The sequence below is a fragment of the Orbicella franksi genome, chromosome 2, assembly GCF_964199315.1.
Source record: "Orbicella franksi chromosome 2, jaOrbFran1.1, whole genome shotgun sequence".
Taxonomy (NCBI): Eukaryota; Metazoa; Cnidaria; class Anthozoa; order Scleractinia; family Merulinidae; genus Orbicella; species Orbicella franksi.
In genome coordinates, this window is record NC_138146.1 from 25,273,081 (window position 1) to 25,295,104 (window position 22,024).

Below are 22,024 nucleotides of genomic sequence, written 5' to 3' on the forward strand. Positions count from 1 at the left end.
TGACCAAAGTGAAAGACAGAGACGAACCTAACGACAGACAGGGAGCAGTTTACAAGACCAAATGCTCCGACTGCCAGGCTTCCTACATTGGTGAGACTGGCAGAAACCTTAACACGAGACTGACTGAACACAAACGAGCCACGAGAAATGGTGATGCCAACAATCACATTGCTGTACATCATCAACTGACAAACCACAACATTGACTGGGACTCTGCTCAGTGCTTAACCTACAGTACGAACTATTTTCAACGACTGACTCTGGAAAGCTGGTAGACTAACCTAGAACAAACGCCTCTTAACAGATGTCAACAACTACCGGCGCCTTACAAACGACTTATCCACGACAGAAACGAAACCGACAAACGGACTTCTAACAGACCGACTTAACAATACACGGACCAAAACCGACCTACCTGACTAACAATAGACGGATCGAAACCCACCAATGACTGATGACAAACTTTACACGAGTCTTTCAGCCAATACCATCATGGCTATACTGACCAATCACGTTCAACGGACCAGACTTATAACATCATCGACTGACAAACACTATTCACTTGACTCTGAAGATGACTTCCGCTCAGGTTGTCGAAACGTCTAAAAAGTCACCAACAACAGTTCTTTTCAGAACTACACTCACCCGGACGATCACACTATACGAACTACTGATACTCCTGGGTTCAAACCATTTACTGTGAAATGAAGTATTTGTTGGTTTAAAAATGGAAAACTAATGTACACAGAATTGATCATGATTTTTCAGCTTATCCTTTCTTCAAGACACAGTCTGAACTTTTTGTTAAGTGAATCAGTCGTAATAAGGCTGAGAGCGGGTCGTTCTTCTGTATAGAGGATTTTGCATTTGTCGCTTTGGTCACCCGGAAAACCCCGGAAAAAAAGTATGACAGAACCTTCATGACAGAAAATTAATTATATACATATACTTTTTTTCCGCTTTAATTTTCTGTATCTCTTAAGAGAGTGACAGTAAATTGTCAAAATTTGAGCCACCCACAAAGCTCTTGAAAGAATCTGATACCTTGCACAGGAGGGGGCCGCTTTTCTTTGCAACTTCTGACGATGATTTCTACACCTTTCCACACGTTTCTACAGGAGTCTGCCTTAGAATCCATTCCATATCATGCAATACAATCAAGAGTTTTATAAGGCATATTCAATGACAAACCAATATTTTATCATCTCCTGTCGACGTTTGTTGATGACAGTCGCTTTATTTACACTCTTTATTTCACATCTAGGTTAATATAATTTATGCGAATAGATGTGATTATTTTGGCTTGCCTGGTCATTTGGTCAGAATGTATGTAAAACATTATGCCTTAGAATATGGAAGAATATTGATTTATTTTAAAACTAACCAACGTTTTCCAAAATAATGAAGGATATTTCGGAGCATACAGGAACGTGAGAAAAAGACCAATACAATAATGGAGCATGTTTGTTTTAAGGGAGACAGGGTACCGGTGACCATATGTACCGTGAATAATATAGTAGGGTTCAAATTAAATTTCTAGCTAGGATAAAGAGAATTCTCGCGATGCCGTACTAAGTTCCCTAGCCTTGCCAAATCGACAAAGGCGCATCAGTTCCATCCGAATATCACTTTTCATGAATGCATACACAGCAAAGTTGACAGCAGAATTACAGTGTACTAGCAGCAAAGAGAGGGAAGCGACAAGTGGATTTACAGGGCAAAGCTTAAAATTTGTGCAAAACGAAATATAGATACCAAGGCTGTAACAGACTACAAACAATAAAACCATACGTCCAAGAACCTTTGCAGAGGAATTTCTCCGTGCTCGTCTCGCTGAGACAGACGGTGCGTGATTGTAAATGACCTGATTCACCTGTGCAGCTGACTGTCTGCTAATTTTTCGAGAAATACACAGAATGCGGGCATAAACAGTCAGTAACACCACACATGAGAAAACACCGAAAAAAATATCAATGATGACAATATAATATTTCTCGATCACTCCTCTAAGGTGGCTGTCATACAGCCAAAGTAGGCGAACAAATGTAGCAAGAAATGAGATGGCCCAGGACATGGCTATTATTAAAATGACTCGTGTAGTTGTCATGAGTGATGGATATCGCAGAGAATGTACAATGGCGACATATCTGTCTATTGCCATCGCCCACAGGTTCAAAGTCGAAGCGAAGAGAAGAAAATTGTAAAACGTAATCTGAATCCGCCAATCACACAGAAACCGAAACGTGCAAGCGAGTCCACTCGGTGTTGCGAACAAACCGATGCAAAAGTCCGCGACTGCCAAGGATAACACGAACCAGTTATTGGTGGCACGCAGGCGCCGTTTGAAAACGATGAAGTAGATGACGAGGCCATTTCCCGCGATTGTTAAAACGGCGATGATTCCTCTGATGGTCCAGTACCAAATGTCTATTGGTTCAAGTGAAACAGCCGAAGAACTGCGTGTAGTACCTGTAATGTTTGGCATATCGGTGACTTTTCCTATCGATTCAGAAATAATTCCCGTTGCTATTTCTCTGGCCTGCGTAGCAGGCGTTCGGGGTTGGACAGGTCTATCTCCGACCTATTTTTCTCACTTTGTTAGCTCGGTCCAGTTCTTACAACACTTTCGTCCCTATCTGCTGATTCGAACTGAACAAACACAGAAACAATGCCATACAGACAGTTTCTTTAATTTAAATGTACAATAAATATTTGTTTGTGGATGACATTTCTCAGCCATAACAGACATTAGTCGCCACTGGAATAATATCCAAAAGGGGAACACGTTAGCTAAAGCAAATTTTACAACTGCGCAACAATAACATCGATTTTTGCTTGGTTTCCAAAAATGTCTCAAAAGGGTGTAAAATATTTCAATGGCCATTTTTTGGAATTATAAGAATTTTTCCTCAACAAAAACGGTGTTGAGAACGAAGATAAATTTTAGAAACTTCTAAACAAATATGAAATCTCGTAATGCCCTTTTGATTGACACTGAGTCCCTATTTCACTTATTTCTGTTTTCATTACAACTCTACCCACTCATTCACGTCTGACACAATTTTTTTTTGTCGTCTCGGTCACCAGTTTTTTTTTTTGGCATGCGTTCCTAGCCCATTCACTCCGCGAACTAACATCAAAGCCATTTTAAATTACAAAGCTACCTACACTTATGACTTTTCTCCATCTGAAATAGCCAGGTTTATCGATTGTCATGTAATTATCGTCGAATCTTTACTGAGAGAAATCACAGGCTTTTTATGTCTACAAAAGAAAATTAAATCACAGAAATTTGATAATGCCAATATGTATGTAGTATAGCTGTATCAATAACTTGAAATATAGTTTTCATGCTAATTCAATAAATAGTGATGGCCTAGCTGAATCAATACGTATTGTCTTTCACTGACGCCACTTCAACTCGAGAAAGGTACGGACGAAATATTGCCATCGAGTGGGTAAAACATGACGCGGGGAGCTCAACGGAGAAAGGAAAACAACATTAGCCAGCACTTTAATCAGTTGGAATGACAGTGATAGGCCTGAAAAAGTACTGACAAAAAGTTAGATGAAAACAGCCACCAAAAACTTCGATCGCTCGTTGCGTGAATGTGTCAGCTTCCCATTGGATGTTGTAAAAACCTTTTTTGTTTACATGACATTTACTCAACCTACCACTTAACCCATCATAATGATACTATCAGGGTCATTTCATAGGGATGAATCACCTCCACAGCACTGCACTCGCAGTAAAAATCATGGCACAATTCTTAGCTGTCCTCCCAATTCTGAGTATTTCCAGAGAACGTTAAACAAGTAGGGCGATCTTTTACATTTCTACCAGAGAATGAGTGAACAGGATTTTTTCATATACAACTAGAGCTGCTAGTTTTTGCGCCAGGACAGACGCAGTGAATACTTCTCAAATTGCGAGATTTTGCAGGTAAACGATAAATGAATTCTTGTGTTTCAGGGGCGTAAATCTACGATTTTGATGTCCGATAACTAGCTCGTTACGTCAATCAGGTTTAGGTTATAAAGTTATCTTTTAAGGGTTGCACGCAAAGAAATAGGAATCTTATCACTTCTCTCGCAGATGAAAGCAGACATAAACAATTTAAGGTCTAATTTAGCTCAAGTCACTCCCATATTGCTCTCTTTCAGTTGAAAAAACCTGAAAACAATATGGGAGTAGCGCGACCATCCCACCCCTTGCAATGGGAGTCTTCCCCCCGACCATGCTTCGGTTTTGTGCGAGATCCTGTTCTTTTTCATATAAATGATGAAACTTATAAAAAACTGATGAAACTGATGAAACTTATACTTTATGTTATATATAAAGGGGATGGATCAGGCCAAAACGATCGAGTTTTTCAATGTTGCCTTTAGGTATTTATCTTATATTACCACACTGAAGAGAAACGGGAAACACGCCGTCGAGTCAAATGTAACTTGGCTTATAACAAACCTCAAACTCTCACTGAAGAAAATGCCCTTGTTTTCACTGCTGTTAAATATTCACAAATATTAAGGGTTTTCGGGAATTCACAAACTTGTCACACGAAATCAATGAAAACAAGAATGCAGTCGAATGAGCTAAGATTCTGTCATTTGGAATGTGATGATCCTTTTTGTTCTGTTTTTCCAGTTTTAAGAAAATATGTGTGTCAAATATTTTAGTGCCTTTTTGGGATGTCCTAAATTCTCTCCCTCGTATTGATCACTTAATACGTTTTTAGAACTTCGTAGTAAACATCACGTCACGTCACGAAATAACCTGTCTGAAGTCGCCCTCAATAAATACGCCGGCGAGAAGTATGGCAAACAGTCAGTCTCTTAATTTTGATTTAAATTATACCAAAGTTCATTAACTTTCGATTTGATTTCACACGACGAATTCGATTTATATTTTCCAGTTCCAAACGCTAACCATGAAAAAGCCAATATTAAATACCCTCTTAACCGAGTAACATGACCTTGGCAAAGAAAACGTGTCGAATTAACTATACGTTGTTTTCAACGAGGAAGCCACACAATATAGTTACTAACAACAACTACAACAAAGTTGTACGTGATTTTTGCCCATTCTGTGGCCTCTAGCATTTCTCAGTGTTTTTTGCTCCTAACGCGACGTCAAATTTCTCCCTCTCATTTCTGATCAGTTATGTAGCTCAATTCAGTACACATCAATTCAAACGTTATAAAAAAAAAAGTGTTTTATTGAGCTTTATTGATTAACAATACTAAGGTGAAAAGCTTTGGCACAATAATTACTTAAACAACCACAGTCATCCCTACATCAGCCTCTTATGCGAAGTTTATTCCAGTTCAGGCCAAAGATAATTCCCGAGAAACAGTCAGATGGGTAGGATTGCTAGAACGCCACAGACGCGTCAGTTCTCGGTGAATATCTCTTTTCATGAACGCATACACCACAAAATTAACGGCAGAATTAAGGTACACCATTAACCTGGATATTGTAACGAGAAGGCGATTTACGCAACAAATTCTAAAATTCAGGCGAAATGAAATATAGATACTAAGACTGTAACAGAGTAGGAACAACAAAACCACCGACCCAAGGACTCTCGCGGATGAATTTCGTCGTGCCTTTGAGACAGTTGTTTCGTGATTGTAAATCACTTGGCCCAGTTGTGCAGCTGACTGTCTGGCAATTTTACGAGAAATGTACAAAATTCGGGCATAAATAATTAGTAACACCACACACGAGAAAACACCGAAAAAAATATCAATGACTACGCGATAGTACCTATCGATTGATACACTTGGAAGCCGGATGTCATACGACCATAGCAGGCGCACAAATGCAGCAAGAAATGAAATGAACCAAGACAGGCTTACCATTGTTACGACTCGTGTGGTTGTCATGAGTGATGTATACCGTAAAGAGTGTACAATCCCAATGTATCGATCAATTGCCATCGCCCACAGGTTCAACGTGGAGGCGAAAAGCAGAAAGTTGTAAAATGTAATCTGCATCCTCCAGTCGCACCGAAAATGAAACGTGCACAGGAAACCACTCAGTGTTGTGAACAAACCGATGCTAAAGTCTGCTACTGCCAAGGATAACACGAACCAGTTATTGGTGGCACGCAGGCGTCGTTTGAAAATGATGAAGTAGATGACAAGTCCATTTCCTACGATGGATAAAATGGCGATGATTGCTTTGACGATCCAATACCAAACGTCTTGTGGCTCAACTGAAGCTGGCGTAAAATTGTGCGAATAGTTACCACTTGAAGCATTTGCCATGTTTAACACTTCATCATCGGCTATCCAATTTTCCATTGATTGTTTTTGTACTTTTTTTCATATGATACGCCTTAAATTTTTATTTTTTTCATATGATACGCCTTCAAGTTTGAGATCACCAAGCACTCGCTCCCATTTGTACAGTGCCCAACATGTACATCTGGCTTCTATTTTTCTTCTTAAATACCGTAAAAACTTATCCGCTGAGCTCACCTCCTTTCTGTGTCGTCTAACGGGTTTTTTTTGACGGTCGTTAACTTCAGCTAAAAGCTACAAAGACGTCAAAACCTTCTGTGACTTGTGAAGCAGTGGCTGCGTATTGATAATATGGCATTGATAGTATGGCAAGAATTGATAAACGAATTAAATCTTTCCGGAAAACAGCCTAAATAATGTACAATTGACTATTCGCATGACGTCTGGGCGAAAGAGCTCGGTCGGTCTTGTGTGACGTCATTGATTTAATATTTGGTAGATTTCAAGAAGTCACGTCTTTCCTTTCGCTCGAAAGTTGTACTATTTTAAGTATATATACCATGGGAATAGAACTGAGATGTCTACATACAGGCATCGGATTATAAAGCTGAATGAAGCCGGATTAAGAACGAGAAATCTTATCATGACTTTGCCAACTCCCCACTGATAAGCTTAAATTTTTTTTTTTCATATGGTGATTAGATCAAGTTCAGGTCAAGGGAATTAAATTTTTTGGAGTGAAATTAAATGACTGGACAAAACGAAAATAAACAGGCACAAAACTGAAATTTCTCAATCGCTCCTCCCTTGTAGGCGAAGCATTTCCGCTTCCGTCATTTTAACCAAACTTCCTCTTAAGCGTTTAACTCTTAAATTCCATACAAACAAAAAAGAACAAAAATACAGTCATAACAATTATTAAATTAAAAGTGCAATATTAAGTATTAATGATCACGTCAGTAAGTAGCTGATTTCCATCTGTGTTCATGAAAGCAAATTAGGGTCTCAGCAGTTGACATAATGACACTAAAAGAGAAAAGAAAAATGCTGCATATTGTATTGTTTCTCTTTGATTAACAAATAAAGAAGCCTCGACTGTGCTCTGTTCTGTTGTAAAGCACGCAGGAAGCGGTAGAGCACTAAAAGAAGTGTAGGGGAAAACACGAGACGAAGTCGAGTGTTTTTCCCCACTTCTTGAGTGCTCTACTGCTTCCTAAGTGCTTTACAACAGGACAGAGCACAGTCGAGGCTTCTTTATTTGTTTTATGATAAAGAATCCAATAATTTCCCCACGCATTCGGCTGAATTTTCAAACCAAACTTTATTTTTCAAACGAGTGAAAGTGGCCTCAGCCGTGCTCTGTTCTCTGATAAAGCACGATAAAATAAGCCAATCACAATCCTTGTTAGAATTGTTTAAATAATTTGACTGGCTAACGAAGCGACAGCTGTCAATCACAAACTGGACGTCAGCCAAGCTCTCGGTTTTGACTAGTTTCGAGCGGCTTTCGAGAGAAGAACGATGCCTTCAAATTAAGTTCGCTTTTTAGTTAATTTTCAAATAAGAATCTAAAGGCAGGTAAAGATTTGTAGTCCAGAGGAATCCGGCCGTATTGTGGCTTATGAAAACGTGCACTTTTTCGATGGAAATTACGAAACCAGGAGCTCAAAGCTTGCGAATGAAAATGCGAAATGCTGAGTTCAATTTGAAGGGAGCTACAGTTATTTACGGCTTGCAGCCGCTTGGAGCAAAATTGCCCGAACTAGCGTTAAGTTGGACAGACTTAAACTACTCCCATTGGTTCTACTCCGACCACAAAGGAGAATATCTACCACTCGTCGGTTCACTTCGCTGAGATGACCAGAGAACGAGCGTTACTACACTGCATGTAGGTGTAGTTTTGAGCAATTGAGCATTTTTACAACTGAAATAAAGCTTCTCATCAGAGATAGCTCAATTGTTGTTTTCTGTCGTTGTTTTACTTCTTAAGTATAATTTCTGCCTTCGTAAATATAATGTCTTTTATCGAAACACTGGTTAGGTTGAGAATTTGTTTATTTCGCCACGTGTTTTGCAGGTCGGAATCTAGCAAAACTTGTTATTTTAATACAGTTTTCACACTACTGTTGCTAACAATGGTCTCCGTGAGCCATATTTACTGTAGACATAGAGCTCGTTTTCACTGCGTTTGTCTGAACCACAAGGGATGTTTAATTTAGGTCAAATTTGTCAAAATTATGAAGCAAAAATTTGAAAGCCAGCTTACTGTCATCAACCCGTGCTCTGTTCTCTGAGGGCTGGTTCACACTAGCGACGGAATCGGAAGCGCAACGAGCGTTACGATCCAGTCTAAATTAAAAAGAGGAATCGGAAGCGGAGTCGGAAACTCGACGGAATCGGTGTCAGAAGGATCAGGAGAGTTTCTTTTTCTTCCGATTCCGCATCCGCTTCCGTCGCTTCCGATCCAGTGAGAACAAGGTGAACGGAATCGGAAGTGGAAGCGGAATTATCAGCCAATCAAAAAACTCATTACCAGTCCCTTTCAAACTGAGAGAAAGGAAAAAAATGGCGGCTCTAGAGGAAAAACTGGCAGAGGCTGTGAGACAGTTCCCCTTTCTTTATGACAAGTCCTACAGGAACTTCAAAGACAACAGCAAAAAAAGGCTAGCATGGGAGGATGTCACTAAACAAGTAGGACTTCAGACCGGTATGTATTGCAGTAGTGAATACATTTTCATTTGTTTGATGTTTTCGTTAGTCAGGATCATGCTGTTGTATGGCTGCAGTTTTCTCGGGTTTTTCCGTTTAGGTATTAGTTACCGTAGTATTGTGTCTGCTGAGAGGTTCGTCATATGAGAATAAAGCAATAGCAAAAGCAGCAATCTCTCATCTCCCGGGTCCGCCATCTTGAATGTTTACAAATGAAAGCGAGGCTTACGCTGAAAGCGAGGTTTACGATTCCGCTTCCGTCGTACCGATTCACACTAGAACAGAACTTTCTTCCGATTCCGACTCCGCTTCCGTCGCTTCCGTCGCTAGTGTGAACCAGTCCTGATAAAGCACGCTGTTTCAGCCAATCGGAGCGCGCGTTATGTGAAAACTTTATTATAATAGGTCGTAAAATCCCTCTTATTGAGTACCGATGTGCGTGAATCTATGAAACTCTGTTACGTCATCTTGAAGTGTCTTTTAATAAGCGCACTCACATACCGGCCGATACTGCTAAAAATGAATTTTTTTTCCTTCATTGTCCCTTTCTTCTTGCGCAAAGTTCCTTCTCGTCTAATTTTTCTTTCATTTTCCTTCCTTCTTATTTGGCTGGATCACATATATATATATTTTTAAATTTGCTGTGGGGTGTTAGTGCACTGTTTTTTTTCTTTATTGAGCTTCGTTACACCAGAGTGATACATTAACATTCAATTAACAAAAGACTATGAATTTATCACAATCATTATCGAATTTCATATTGTAGCACTCTTATTTACAATTAGGTTAAGGAAACCTCTATGGATTGGGTAACATCAACAGAACTGCCACATGGACACAATCGTCTCAGCTCCAAACGAATGTCACTTTTCATGAAAGCATACACAGCAAAGTTAACAGCAGAATTACAATAAACCAGGAGCAAGGAGATGGAACCGACAAGAGGATTTACAGAGCAAAGCTTAAAATTTAGGCAAAATGAAACATACGTATTAAGACTGAAACAAAGTACAAACAATAAAATCACACATCCAAGAACCCTTGCCGATGAATTTCTCCGTGTTCGTCTGTGACATTTTGGGACATTTGGCGGTCCGTGGTTGAAATTGACGTCTTTTTCTTGAGAGGCCGTTTGCCTGGCAAGTTTTTGAGAAATGTATAAAATGCGGAGATAAATAACTAACAGTACAACGCATGATAAAATACCTAACAAAAAGTCAATCACAACACGATAGTATTTTTCGATCGGTTTTCTAAGGTGGCTGTCGTACAACCAAAGTAGGCGAACAAATGTAGCAAGAAATGAGATAGCCCAGGACATGGCAATTATCAAAATGACTCGTGTAGTTGTCATGAGTGATGCATACCGGAGAGAATGTACAATGGCGATATACCTGTCTATTGCCATCGCCCACAGGTTCAAAGTGGAGGCCAAAAGCAAAAAGTTGTAAAATGTTATCTGCACCCTCCAGTCACACTGGAGCTGAAAGGTGCAGACGAGTCCGCTCGGTGTTGCGAACAAACCGACGCAAAAGTCCGCGACAGCTAAGGATAACACGAACCAGTTATTGGTGACACGCAGGCGCCGTTTGAAAACGATGAAGTAGATGACGAGGCCATTTCCCGCGATTGTTAAAACGGCGATGATTCCTCTGATGGTCCAGTACCAAATGTCTGTTGGTTCAAGCAAAACATGACTGGAACTGCGTGAATGGTTATTTGTAATATTTGACATGTCGTATTCCGTCTCTTGCTTCCTATGAAATAAAACAACCATATTGCGTTATTTTTAAAACGCAAACTTTCTAAAGAAGAAAACACACCTGACAGCTGTGTTTCTTTTGATTGATTCGCTGATTCGGTCAGAAGTTGTTTCAGAGCCGTACTACGGTAGTGTGACTACTATGATAGCTTTTCGTCGCTTAACCTCAGACTTTCGAGATGTCCCAAGTCTCTTAGCTTGTCAGTTCTAGTTGTTTTCGATAATCGGTGAAGTAAGTGACTGTAAATTCGCCTTTTTAAGCCTGCTAATCAAGGGATACCAATTTAGCATCAACGATACACGGGAAAATATCAGCCCTTTACAGGACAACTTTAAAAAAAATACTGACCTTATTTCTCCTGTGGATCCTGCTTAAGTTTAAGCTCAGTGCAATATAATCGTCCCTCTATGACAGTTAATTGTTTCAGATAATAATATTTCACTTGAACTGGGGTGGTTCAGATTCGGACATGAAGCAAGACTGACTGTTTATGAGTCAGTGATCTGTCGATGCGCATTATTAAAGATTTTGAAATTAACAAAAAAGACATTGCTTCGTTCTGAATCAACATTCATGTGTCAGCAACGTAGATTAAGTTTATCTTTCTGTTGTGTGCCCATTGTTTTATGCGCTCTTTGATTGGTCAAGCGAGCAGGGCTTCGATTACCCCTAAAGGAAGTAATGCACACGGGCTGGCGACTTGATTGATTCAAATTAATGTTGTTACGTAAGTTAAAGGAACAACAGGGACAAGATTTACTTATTTTCCGTCGTTTGTCCATAAACCTCTTCCTTATTTAATCAATTGGTACTGTCTTCAACTCTTAAGGCTATGAAAGAAGACAAAGCACAGAGCTTAACGTTTCAAGTGCTCTTGATAACATAAGAAAACCATCCAACTCACGAATAATAAATCTTACGTCTTAAGTCTTTTATTCATTACTTTTTTTTCCTTTTATTAATTTTTCATATTTCTTTGGAGGTCGGATTCGATCCCATGATCACGTGTCGCCAGCTCTAACAATTCAGGTGAAGCCAAAGTACTATAAACCGTCCCTTTATTATTTTTGAAGTACAGACAAGGACACGCTTTTGCAAAGTATTACGCGTTGTTGGTAGTGGTGGTGGTCGCAGAAGATGTTGAGCAAAATTTAATGTTTCTTTCACATGATAAAATTTGCATATGAAAGATGTATATTTGTTCCTTATCAGAATCGAAATTGTCCTCTAATCTGATTCTCACAATGGAAAATTTCTTGACAATTTTGTTTTGTTGTTTTGACAAAGAAACGGAAAAAAAATTAAAGTACCTATTCAAAACTTTTTCAATGACTACGGATGAGGATGCCTGCTCGGTTTGAAAACGTGCGAGATTGCTTTTACGCAATAGGCTTTTGGTCTTCCATCTTGTTTGGCAGATTGGCGCAACGGCAAACAAAAAGTGTCTATTCAAAAACCTTTTCAACGACAACGGATTCAGATGCCTACTCAGTTTTCGATTACTTTCGTGCAGTAGGGTTTTGGTTTTTCCACCTTGTTTGGCAGAATGGCGCAACAGCAAACAATGGAAAACCATTTTGTCATTAAGACCGTTTCAAATATCTGCCCTCAACCTCACATGTACCGAATCTAACGTCAATTGTTAAACTAGTTATGGATTCGAGGCATGTTTAAATTTTAACGTGCGACACACTGAGCACAGACTCAAAATATAAACGTGCTTTAATGCCAACTTTATCATGGCTTTTGGTCCTCCGATTAAAAATTTGGAAGAAATCTTACGTGAGCAGGCAATTTTAAAAACATTGGTGTTTTTTTTTTTCATCATTGTATGTAATGCTGTCTTGGGACCGCATAACGCATTTAACTTTGGATCTTAACTCGTAATGGAAATGACAAAAAAAATAATTAAGTGTAGTTAAGAGTTTAAACATTTTAAGATAAAAAGGAAAGTTATAATAAGAGGGTCAAATTTTAAAATAAAGGGCTATAGCTAAGCAAATTCTATTTTGTAAGTTAATTAAATAAGACTTGGGTTAAAAAAAAGCATTAAAGGGTCTTTTGATTTTTGCCGCAGCGGAAGGTTTGCATTTTACATGGAGCACAAAATGTTATTTTTAAAATTTGTGGCCAGATGGCAAATTCCCACAAAGGAAAAAACCTGATGCAATCATTTCCTTATTTTTTTAAACGTAAAGTCATCCGATGCACAAAGGAGTTAAAAACAACTAACGTTTACAGAGTCTTAGCGCCAGGGACACGTTTCAATCGAAGGGTGGACCTTCTTGACATGTTGTCTTTCACATGGTCCAAATCGATCAGCTTTTGTTTGTGAGTGGATTATCTCGTCTCTTGTGCAGTTGTTATTTGTTTCAGCTGGGTACACGGTTGTCACACTAAGTTACGCCAGACAACTCAGATAACTCACAGCAAGTCTAATAATTGTTTTAACCTCAATCCTGTAGTCCGTTGACATCATTTTTTGATGCCTGTTTTGCTTGGATTACAACTGTTACAAGCGCACTGGTAATAGGTCAAAAAGCGCAAAATGCAAATAAATAGATATTATGTGGGTTAAGTTCCCCTTCCCCCTTCCTCCCCGCAGCTACACTAATGGAAACAATAAGTATATTATTTTCCAAGTTAATCTTATTCTTCTTGTCGGCCATCACATAGTTTTCCCGCCTTTTCGTACAACAGCTATCGGATATATCTAACATTTGTAAAGTTTATATGAAATATTTCATATATGAACTGCGGTTATAGATGAAAGTGAAGAATGATCATCGCAGTTAATTTTCCAATTTAAGCAACTGGAAAGTGGATTATCTCGTCTCTTGTGCAGTTCCAGTTGCTTAAATTGGAAAATTAACTGCGATGATCATTCTTCACTTTCATCTATAACCGCAGTTCATATATGAAATATTTCATATAAACTTTACATCATTTCACTCCTCACGGGAAGACATGAACTCAATTAATTGACCTCGCTCCCAATGTGTGGCTTCATAGCTCAGTTGGTAGAGCATCGCACCGGTATCGCGGAGGTCACGGGTTCGAATCCCGTTGAAGCCCTGATTTTTTTTTTTTTTTTTTTCAGGCTTCTTCTTTCCAGTTGCTTAAATTGGAAAATTAACTGCGATGATCATTCTTCACTTTCATATCTAACATTGTACAACATGCTTGACTACGTTGTCTTCGCTTTCCGGTATTTCATTTTTGCCATGGCCGGTTATCATTTTGTATCAATCATTTCAGTCATGAAACCTATAAAAGACGTAAAACATTATTAGATAGCATTAAATCACGGATTTACTCAAAGATCGAACTCGCTGACAGTGGAAAATATCCTTTGCTCCCCCTGCGCCAGTGGTCATGTAATTTTAATTTTAATTTTAATTAAAAATTAAAACAGTACACATGTTTTCAACATAGTGAGCCTGATTTATTGACTTAGAGAAAGAAACAAGAATACAGTTTTTGGAGCAAAGCTGTGTAGCAATAACATGGAAGATAAATTCTCTCTTACATTCAGTCTGTGGCAATTTCAATCTTGCAGGTCCAAGCAGATAATTCGGGCATCGTGCGAAATCGGAGAAGAAAAAAAAATAATTTACTCACAAAGAAAACAACGTAATATGTGCTGATTGTGCCTGATTAAATTTCCCCACGTCCCTTTTATCTTTTTCTTGTCTCCGAGTAAATAATAATCTCCTTTGCTTCCAGTGCACTTTAATTTTAACATCCAAGTAAGCTCAGTGATAAAGGAACGATTGAAGGGAGTAAATAATGAGACAAAACAAAACAAACTAAAAAACGAAAGGAAACGGATATATCTCATTTAAATTACGAACAACCAATGCAATAACCTCATCGAAACTCTTTTAAGCAGCACTTATCTTTTGTGTAGACATTTCCTTTCTGAGGATTTCATTAAGATTTATAACTAAATAATTTTTGGCGATGATGCGAGGGGAACTTTTAAATAAATAGCCATCCATTATCTTAATAATATCTTTTGGAATAACTTTAAAGAAGGGTTTGTTAATGCCGCAGCTACACGTCTTCCTTTATTTACATTGAAATTTATCGAAAAAAAAAATACAAACAAAATGTCACTTCCAACTTTCGTATATATGTTATATCAGCTCGTAGTTTCTCTCTTATAATCGTCGAAGAAGATCGCCAGTTGCTGAAAATTAAATAAAGAAACATCTCAGAGGATTAATATTTTCTTATATATTGTATGAACCCTGCTCTGTACAACTGATAATTTCGCTTTCCACCATCTCTGACCCATCAATGACAGGGGACAACAACAGTCCACTGAACAATCAAAACTAGAAGCAAAAATATGTAGCTGATGTAAAACTCGAAAAAACACTCTGTATCCCGATAAGGCATGACTTTTAGTCAATCATAGTGCACAGAGAATCCAGTCAGACCCGATCGGCTACTTCAGGAGAACTTCTCGTTTATTAGTACAATTAAGTATGTTATCACTATCTAGTAGCGAATATAGCAAAAAAAATTCTCAGCATTCTGTTTTTCACTTGAAGTATAATCTAAGTGACTTTCTTACCTTTCACGCATGTTTTTTCATTGTTGTTGCTTTCATGAGCCAGGTAATCTTTAGGGCAATGCCAGACGCAATACACTCTTCCACCACGCACGAGTTTATGCAGACCCGACTTACACGTTTGGCATTCCCGGGGGTTTAGACATTCTTGGCAGTTATACGGGCAACCTAAACATGAAAAACCATGTATGTATTAATGATCTACTTCTACCTTGCATGTTTCATGGGGGATCCCCCTCCTTCACACTCTTAACGTTACTTTTAATTTCCCTTTTACCAATAGTATTTCCTTTAAATAGAGATGCTTTAAGAAAAGACGGCAGTTGTAATCATAAAACAAACGCTTCCTATGAGGGTTAAATCTTCCTCAGTGGTACTTTTTTACCGGCATGCCATAAAACCTGCGGATATATCAGAGGTGATAATTTGTCTAAGAATATTTTCTTAGCTTGTTGTCAAGGAAGTCATGCATACCGCCAATTTTGGGTCACCAAATTGCAGCTTGTTAGTAATGCCTTACGGTGAAATGAGTTGGGGGGAGGAAGTTGTTCTCATGATAAAGGGCGGAGATGCATATCGTCTCCTTTCGGATTGAAAATTGAGGATTCTGTTCATTCAGCTTCTTGAAAACGGACGGCTATCGTCTTAACCCATCTAGTTCACATACCACCAAAATAACTTTAAAAAGGAGATCAGGCAGATCTTAAAACTTTCTTCCAGTTGATGACAGGGTTTTTTTTATTGCCATTCCAGTCAACGTAACCCTAAAGTATTGTTTTGTTTGAAATGTTTCTTTTTGAAGTCAATCAAAGCTTGAGCCACGCTCAGATTGTCTCTTTTAGAGATATCATTCATAGCTTTAAGCATCCCCGTTCGTTTAATGAGGGAGGCCCTCTGATGTCTTCTTCATCGGTGTCTTTTCAGCTTCCGATCTCTCTGTGAGGTAATCTTGATGTATGCATACTTACGGCCACAAATCTTTGGCTTTCCTGCTTGTTCTATCCCAAAATATCCCGATGGACACTCCATGCGACAGTGATAGACCTTCCGGATGCTGATTCGGTACCAGCCCTCTTGGCACTGGGAGCATCTTTCGTCTAAGCAGCCGAGTTTATCTATGAAAAGATAATAGCTTACTTACTTACTCCACCTGAATGCTCTTTCTCTTATCTGATAAACAGGGATAAACAGGTATTGAGATTTTTTGCGGTTATCGTTTGTCACCATTTATCACTTTTCTCAAATGAAATTCAAAATCTTAACAGAGGGAAATGGTTATGAAACTCAGCAAACTTCAAAGTAGGGAGGAAAGATGACAAGATTTATGTTTTAAGGACCACGACGTACCGAGTACAATCTTTGGTATTGCGCTCATTCACTATGATTTAATTACGTAACAGAAACGTTTCTATTAGTAAGTTCCTCCGTCAGAAGTACACAATTATTGTGTTTTGTGCACGGTCAAGGCCAAGGTCTAGTAAAAACCTACAGCAAAGAACTTTGTCGCGCTTCATTAGGTCAATATGCTTATTGTTAACATGAAACTTCAGCCCTAGCTCCTTTTGAGTGCGTTAGAAGGAGGACGTGACTCAGATGAATACAGCCTACCTGTCTTGCAGACCTTTCCCAGGGACTGGGTATTGTCTGGGAGATACCCAACAGGGCAGGAGTGTACACACTTGGAGAAAACGCTCTCGAGAAGAAAAAAGTTGTCTTCACACACATCACAGTTGTACGAGTCTTGACAGCTCTTGCAATTCGCTCGGCACACTGAAAAATAGGTGGCTTTTTTCGGTCGTTTATTGATTACAAGAATTATCTTTTTGGTTAATTTATTGATGGTTAATTACTTAATGTTTTCACTTCATGGCTCATGCATGAAAAGGAAATTTTAAATATCCGATAGAATGAGGAACGGTACATATAGTTCGCTATTCAAACAGTGTTTTATTACACAGTACCCGTTGATAAAGTCCAGCTGAACTCTGAGTGATAAAATCATTTCCGAAACTAGTTACCCTCTTGTAAGGTAGTCTGCCTGCAGACGTCTAGTTTTGCCCTTGTGACGACGGCGCTGTGCCGCGTGAAAGAAAGTCAATAGCATAGGTCTTCACGCAAGCCACCTTACAAGAGGATAACCAGATATGAAGGTTAAGGATGAACCAAATGGCTTGTCGCCAGCTCCCGTAGCCGCTGTTCCCTGAGGCATAATGATGCAAGTATGAGTATCATTTACATATATCTCGCACAAGAGATGCTATTTCATCTCTGGTTACCTCCTATTGTTCATTTTCTCAATGTAGTGATATGTGCGTTGTGGGAGTACAATACCTCGCCCATACAAAGAACACAACAAAACTAGCCCTGTTAAGACTCCGTTACGGAACACTCCGTTGGAAACAATGCACTGGGCGTTCGATCGTCGCACTTCGCCACCGGTTACAGAAATGATATTTCTGAACTACACACACTGAGGCAAATGAAAACGGTTTACTGCCTTTACTACTAACTTTCACAGTAAGATTGATCGCTGTACCAATCTTGCTTTCTATAGAAGCCATATGGACAGTTGGAGAGACACTTAGTTCCTCCTTTGTATTGTAGGACCCAGCCTTCCTTGCAACGTGAACAGAAGAAATCCTCGCACATTTCTGTAATTGTAAGAAGAAAACAAGATAGCGAAGAAGACCGAAAAGATGATCCTAGGACAAAGTTGGGGGAAACTCGTCGAAGCCTTATGATGAGAGGATGAGAGAAACTATTCTCCTAGCAAAAAACAACAACAGTAGTCTAATGTCATGAGACTTAAATATTTTTTTTTTGTCAACCTACTTTTGACTGACCATAGCATGTCGATGTGACATCCAGTAGCACAAATACTAGTTGTGTAAAACGGACGACTTTGATCATGAACAAGCTAAATTCACCATCGTCACATTTATGGCGAATTTATAGTTGAATTTAGATGATATAATCTTGAACTCATGTAAGAATACTCAGAAGAGAGTAAAAAGTACTTCTAGAGGCTGATCGTTAGCTTTTCCGTCAGTTTCCTTTTTGCAACATTGGCTTCCTCTACAAGCACGGTCGTTGGAATGTTACTACAGTGGAAAATAATGCATTGTATTTAGTTCTGACCTGCGCGGCATCTTGTTCCGTGTTTCACGAATCCCACGGGACACGAAGCAACGCACTGAACCTCGGCGCCAGTGCCTTGCTGCAAGAGTAGGAACCCGTCTTCACATCTGTCACAAATGTCAGCAAACTTCTCCTCGCACTGGGAACATTGAGGTATTCTACCGCATCCTACAACAAGAAACAGACATTTGAGTGGACAAACATGATACACGTGTAATTCCAGCCATTACGCAAAATCTATCTTAGAAAACGAAACTATCCTCAAAACAGTTTAATCTGAGTTGGAATTTCAGATTTCAAATATTAATACAATTTCTAACCAATACAATGCAGCACTAACTAAACATATGTGTAAAATTTCAGTGGTAAGTTACTGTCAGTTTACGTTTACCGTACTGTCTTAGCAACCCATAGGGAACTGAACAAAACTTATGTACGTCTGGCTGTCTTCACTGTACTTGTAACTCTTTCTTATACCGTTACTTAAAGAAGTCTCATACCGTTACTGTTTTTACACACTAAGCCATTTTCTTCTGTTTGTATTGCGGTGAACCCGTCAGGACAGCTAGACACACATAGTGCGCCCCAATAACTTTCAAGTAAAAGAAAGCCTTTCTGACATCTCTGACATGTCCTGTGGTCCAGGCACTCTGCACATTGCGGAACGTTTTTAATGCAAATGCCTAAAGTGAAAGCAATAAAATACCAGGTAAAATAACGTAAGGCAATTTTTCGCGTTCTCCGTCGCGCGGCCGTCCCCAATATTTTTTTAAAAAAGTTAAAAAAGAGTTGTCGAATCGCTCCATTCTTCCATTTTCCGGGTGTTCCCAACTATAGTACGCTTCATTTAAATCTTCAAGTGACTCTGGCATTTAAATCAGTCCTCATAGCCCAGTCTTCGAACTGTTTTTTAGAATTCTCGTGGCATTGATGTATAATTGCAGACACGGAGAAGATGACCTGAACGCTCGCTTGAAATTATTCATTTATTTGAACTTTATTTTTTTTTTACTTCCCTCACTTTTAACACAATACAAACTTCATATTTCATTCAGTAACAAGCTTTAAAATTGTTAATTTGTCAGTATTTCTCTCGTCCGCTTTAACTAAATGTTTTGAACCAACCAACCTACTCACTCGTTTTGAGTTACAAGGGAGGGCGATGGAAAACGAAACATTTTTAGGGGATGGACTAACTTGAAAATATTTACATAAAGTTTGAGCGTGGAAATATATGACAAGAATAACAATAAAATTGGAAAAATAATTTGCCTACCATGGCGGCGGCTGAAATTCCTGCTAGAAATAACAACGTGTTTTAAGCCCTAGGCACAATGTTTATAAACTTCACTCAGGGTCGAACCAAGACACTTGCCTGGGTACGAAACTGATTTGAATTTATATTATTTATCTATCTTAGGTTCCTGTTAGAGGTAATGTTGAATAATTAAGTAAATCATGATATAGACAAAGTGCTTCTTTTCTGATATTGCCTCGGTAAGAATTTTCGTCTGCCTACGATCCTGACACTTCTTTTGACGAACACGTTTCTACTCACGAGGTAAAAATGACACCGACAAGAACTGAGTTAGGGTGAGTGAAATATAGTTCGTATGTTTCACATTCATTAGAGCAAATCTCCGAGATATAAAGCTGAAAACCCACAAAAGAACTATTTTGCGTGGGATGAAGTGAAAAGCAAGAAGATAAAGAGGGAAACCCAACACTAAAATATTTTCTTAACTTAAATATGCAGCTCTAATTGTACTGGCTAATATAAGATGAATGCTCGCTGGGATCTATATATTAGGGACAACCAAATCACATTAGTGCAAGTGACGTGCAGGTGCAACTTCGTGCTATCTACGAAATAGTCTATAATTTCATGCGCTAAAGAGACTTTCATAGTTAGGAACAGGTTGCATGAGACATTCTTGAAGATAGGAGGGTTAAGAGTTTTTTGGGCTGGGTTCTTTTACAAACAGTAAAGAAGCTTATTTGCTAGTCTGTTCAAGTGAGTGAAAGTTACCTTGTTTTTACAGTAATTCGATTTATGTCCGCAATTCAAGGTCTTTTAGGAAGGAAACTTCTATCTAAAAATTAATATTAAGCGTTGTCCTGAGTCGGGAATGTTCTAGAAACGATTGCCAGCCGTAACAAGATTCGATCGAGATCGCTAAACTTGATAAGTACGTTCAAGCAGGGATCAAGGAGGAAAATGCGATCTAAAAATTGTGGCGAGTGCCTAAGAAAGATAACCCGTAGTGAGGGTCTAGCGATACAATTTGATTCATGAGACTTCGATCAAGGTCGCTAACCTTGATTAGTTCAACCAAGAAGATTAACAAAAGTTAAATCTGTTTACCTTCATTGCTCGGTAGCAAGCTCGGTTGTTTTGCCTCTATGAACTCTCTGTCTTCCACACTTGTTGCTCTTCCACTTGCAAGGAGTACAGCCCATGTGACAAGGAAACAGCCAGTTTTCACTCCCATGGTTGACGTAGTTAAAACCCGCTTGTTCAAGTTAACAAAGATGTCTCTTGCTCGAGTTGTTGACCTGCGCTACTGACAAATACATCAGACACACACATCTTAAATAGAATTGCTACCAGATACCCATAAACGTGCTTATCGCGGCATCCTCATATGATGTCAAAGGTGGCGAATTGGGTGTCGATGTGGTCAATTAAAATCGAAAACAATCTTTCAGGAAAACAAGATTCCTGAGCACGAATTTATTTTCAGCATTTGAAGGGAAGATATCAGTTATGCACAGAAAGACAACGCAAAGTATATTTTAAAAAATATCGCCTTTGCAACTCTTGTTCGAAGGTAAGTACTTTGTTCGCGTGGAGATAACCCCGGTTGCCCCCAGGAGATGAATCTAGTAAGTTAAATTCTAATTTTTGACGATCAAAACTTATTACGGGCACTTATCCTGATTTGAATTTATTATTTTTAGCGAAAAAAAAGGTGAGTGCTTTTAGCATATTGACAGACGATGCTTATTTCTTATTTATGACTGATACCGGTGATGATTTTTGAACCACTGTTCCCATGTCCTTAGCCGATCTAATAGCCATTGACATCACAAACCTGATATAGTGTAAACAGGTTGGGTTTCTAACTTATCATGTCGAGAACGTTCTTGCCTAGACAGAGTATGCTAACTAGTTAATTCTAACATGCCTTCCGGCAGTTTTTGAAGTTGTAATAATACCTGTAAATCTGACAATATTCCAAATGTCGTTCATCTGCAGTTACATGAAATCCGAAGGACGTGATGTGGGTAGCTCAGAAAATGACTGATAAAACACAAAACAGGTGCCTTAAAAACTTCCTGTTTCTACCCTATCTATGTCTACTTCCATTCCCGTACAGAAAAGAAAACTATCATAAATCTATCACATCTATTTCTTTATCTGATTTATAACCGAAGAGTAGGATCTTCGAAATCATCGATCAATTCCACCGCTTTGCGTTTTCCCTTTATTTAATTGCCACGCGGAACTTAAGTAAACTAGTATCACCTCAGCAGTTCTTGACCCGGTTTCGAATTTTTTTTCTTTTCTTTTCTTTTCTTTTTC

At 38.8% G+C, this 22,024-nt stretch overlaps 4 protein-coding genes across 5 annotated transcripts; all 4 read right to left on the bottom strand.

The window, feature by feature from the left end:
- Positions 1-869: 869 nt before the first annotated feature.
- On the bottom strand, positions 870-2,746 carry LOC145478889 (histamine H2 receptor-like). Its single transcript, XM_081457080.1, has one exon. The coding sequence runs from the start codon at positions 2,483-2,485 to the stop codon at positions 1,541-1,543; it is 945 nt and encodes a 314-aa protein (XP_081313206.1). The 5' UTR covers positions 2,486-2,746; the 3' UTR covers positions 870-1,540.
- A 10-nt stretch (positions 2,747-2,756) lies between these two features.
- Positions 2,757-8,350, bottom strand: LOC145478886 (adenosine receptor A2b-like). Of its 2 annotated transcripts, none has more exons than XM_081457076.1 (2): positions 5,863-8,350; positions 2,757-3,264 (listed from the first exon to the last, which is right to left on the bottom strand). In XM_081457076.1, the coding sequence occupies exons 1-2, from the start codon at positions 6,307-6,309 to the stop codon at positions 3,259-3,261; spliced, it is 453 nt and encodes a 150-aa protein (XP_081313202.1). In that variant the 5' UTR covers positions 6,310-8,350; the 3' UTR covers positions 2,757-3,258. The 2 variants fall into 2 exon arrangements, 1 of the variants encoding a protein (XP_081313202.1); XR_014048337.1 differs by having other exon boundaries at positions 2,759-3,264; positions 4,469-8,350.
- Positions 8,351-8,358: 8 nt separating this feature from the next.
- LOC145478884 (adenosine receptor A3-like) lies at positions 8,359-11,231 on the bottom strand. Its single transcript, XM_081457073.1, has one exon. It carries the CDS (start codon positions 10,733-10,735, stop codon positions 9,740-9,742), a length of 996 nt encoding a protein of 331 aa, XP_081313199.1. The 5' UTR covers positions 10,736-11,231; the 3' UTR covers positions 8,359-9,739.
- A 2,656-nt stretch (positions 11,232-13,887) lies between these two features.
- LOC145478879 (furin-like protease 2) lies at positions 13,888-22,018 on the bottom strand. The gene is made up of 8 exons (XM_081457067.1): positions 20,804-22,018; positions 18,939-19,121; positions 18,439-18,606; positions 17,811-17,951; positions 16,909-17,070; positions 16,269-16,415; positions 15,304-15,468; positions 13,888-14,913 (listed from the first exon to the last, which is right to left on the bottom strand). Exons 1-8 carry the CDS (start codon positions 20,928-20,930, stop codon positions 14,885-14,887), a joined length of 1,122 nt encoding a protein of 373 aa, XP_081313193.1. The 5' UTR covers positions 20,931-22,018; the 3' UTR covers positions 13,888-14,884.
- Between the last annotated feature and the right edge of the window lie 6 nt (positions 22,019-22,024).

What these genes read in the sequence shown, in the direction of transcription:
- LOC145478889 (XM_081457080.1), bottom strand. Translation starts at nt 2,485, where the DNA reads ATGCCAAACATTACAGGTACTACACGCAGTTCTTCGGCTGTTTCACTT.
- LOC145478886 (XM_081457076.1), bottom strand. Translation starts at nt 6,309, where the DNA reads ATGGAAAATTGGATAGCCGATGATGAAGTGTTAAACATGGCAAATGCT.
- LOC145478884 (XM_081457073.1), bottom strand. Translation starts at nt 10,735, where the DNA reads ATGGTTGTTTTATTTCATAGGAAGCAAGAGACGGAATACGACATGTCA.
- LOC145478879 (XM_081457067.1), bottom strand. Translation starts at nt 20,930, where the DNA reads ATGGGAGTGAAAACTGGCTGTTTCCTTGTCACATGGGCTGTACTCCTT. An exon ending in CGGAACAAGATGCCGCGCAG is followed by an intron (nt 17,952 to 18,438) that starts GTCAGAACTAAA and finishes TTACAATTACAG; the next exon opens with AAATGTGCGAGGATTTCTTC. An exon ending in GGGAAAGGTCTGCAAGACAG is followed by an intron (nt 16,416 to 16,908) that starts GTAGGCTGTATT and finishes ATCTTTTCATAG; the next exon opens with ATAAACTCGGCTGCTTAGAC.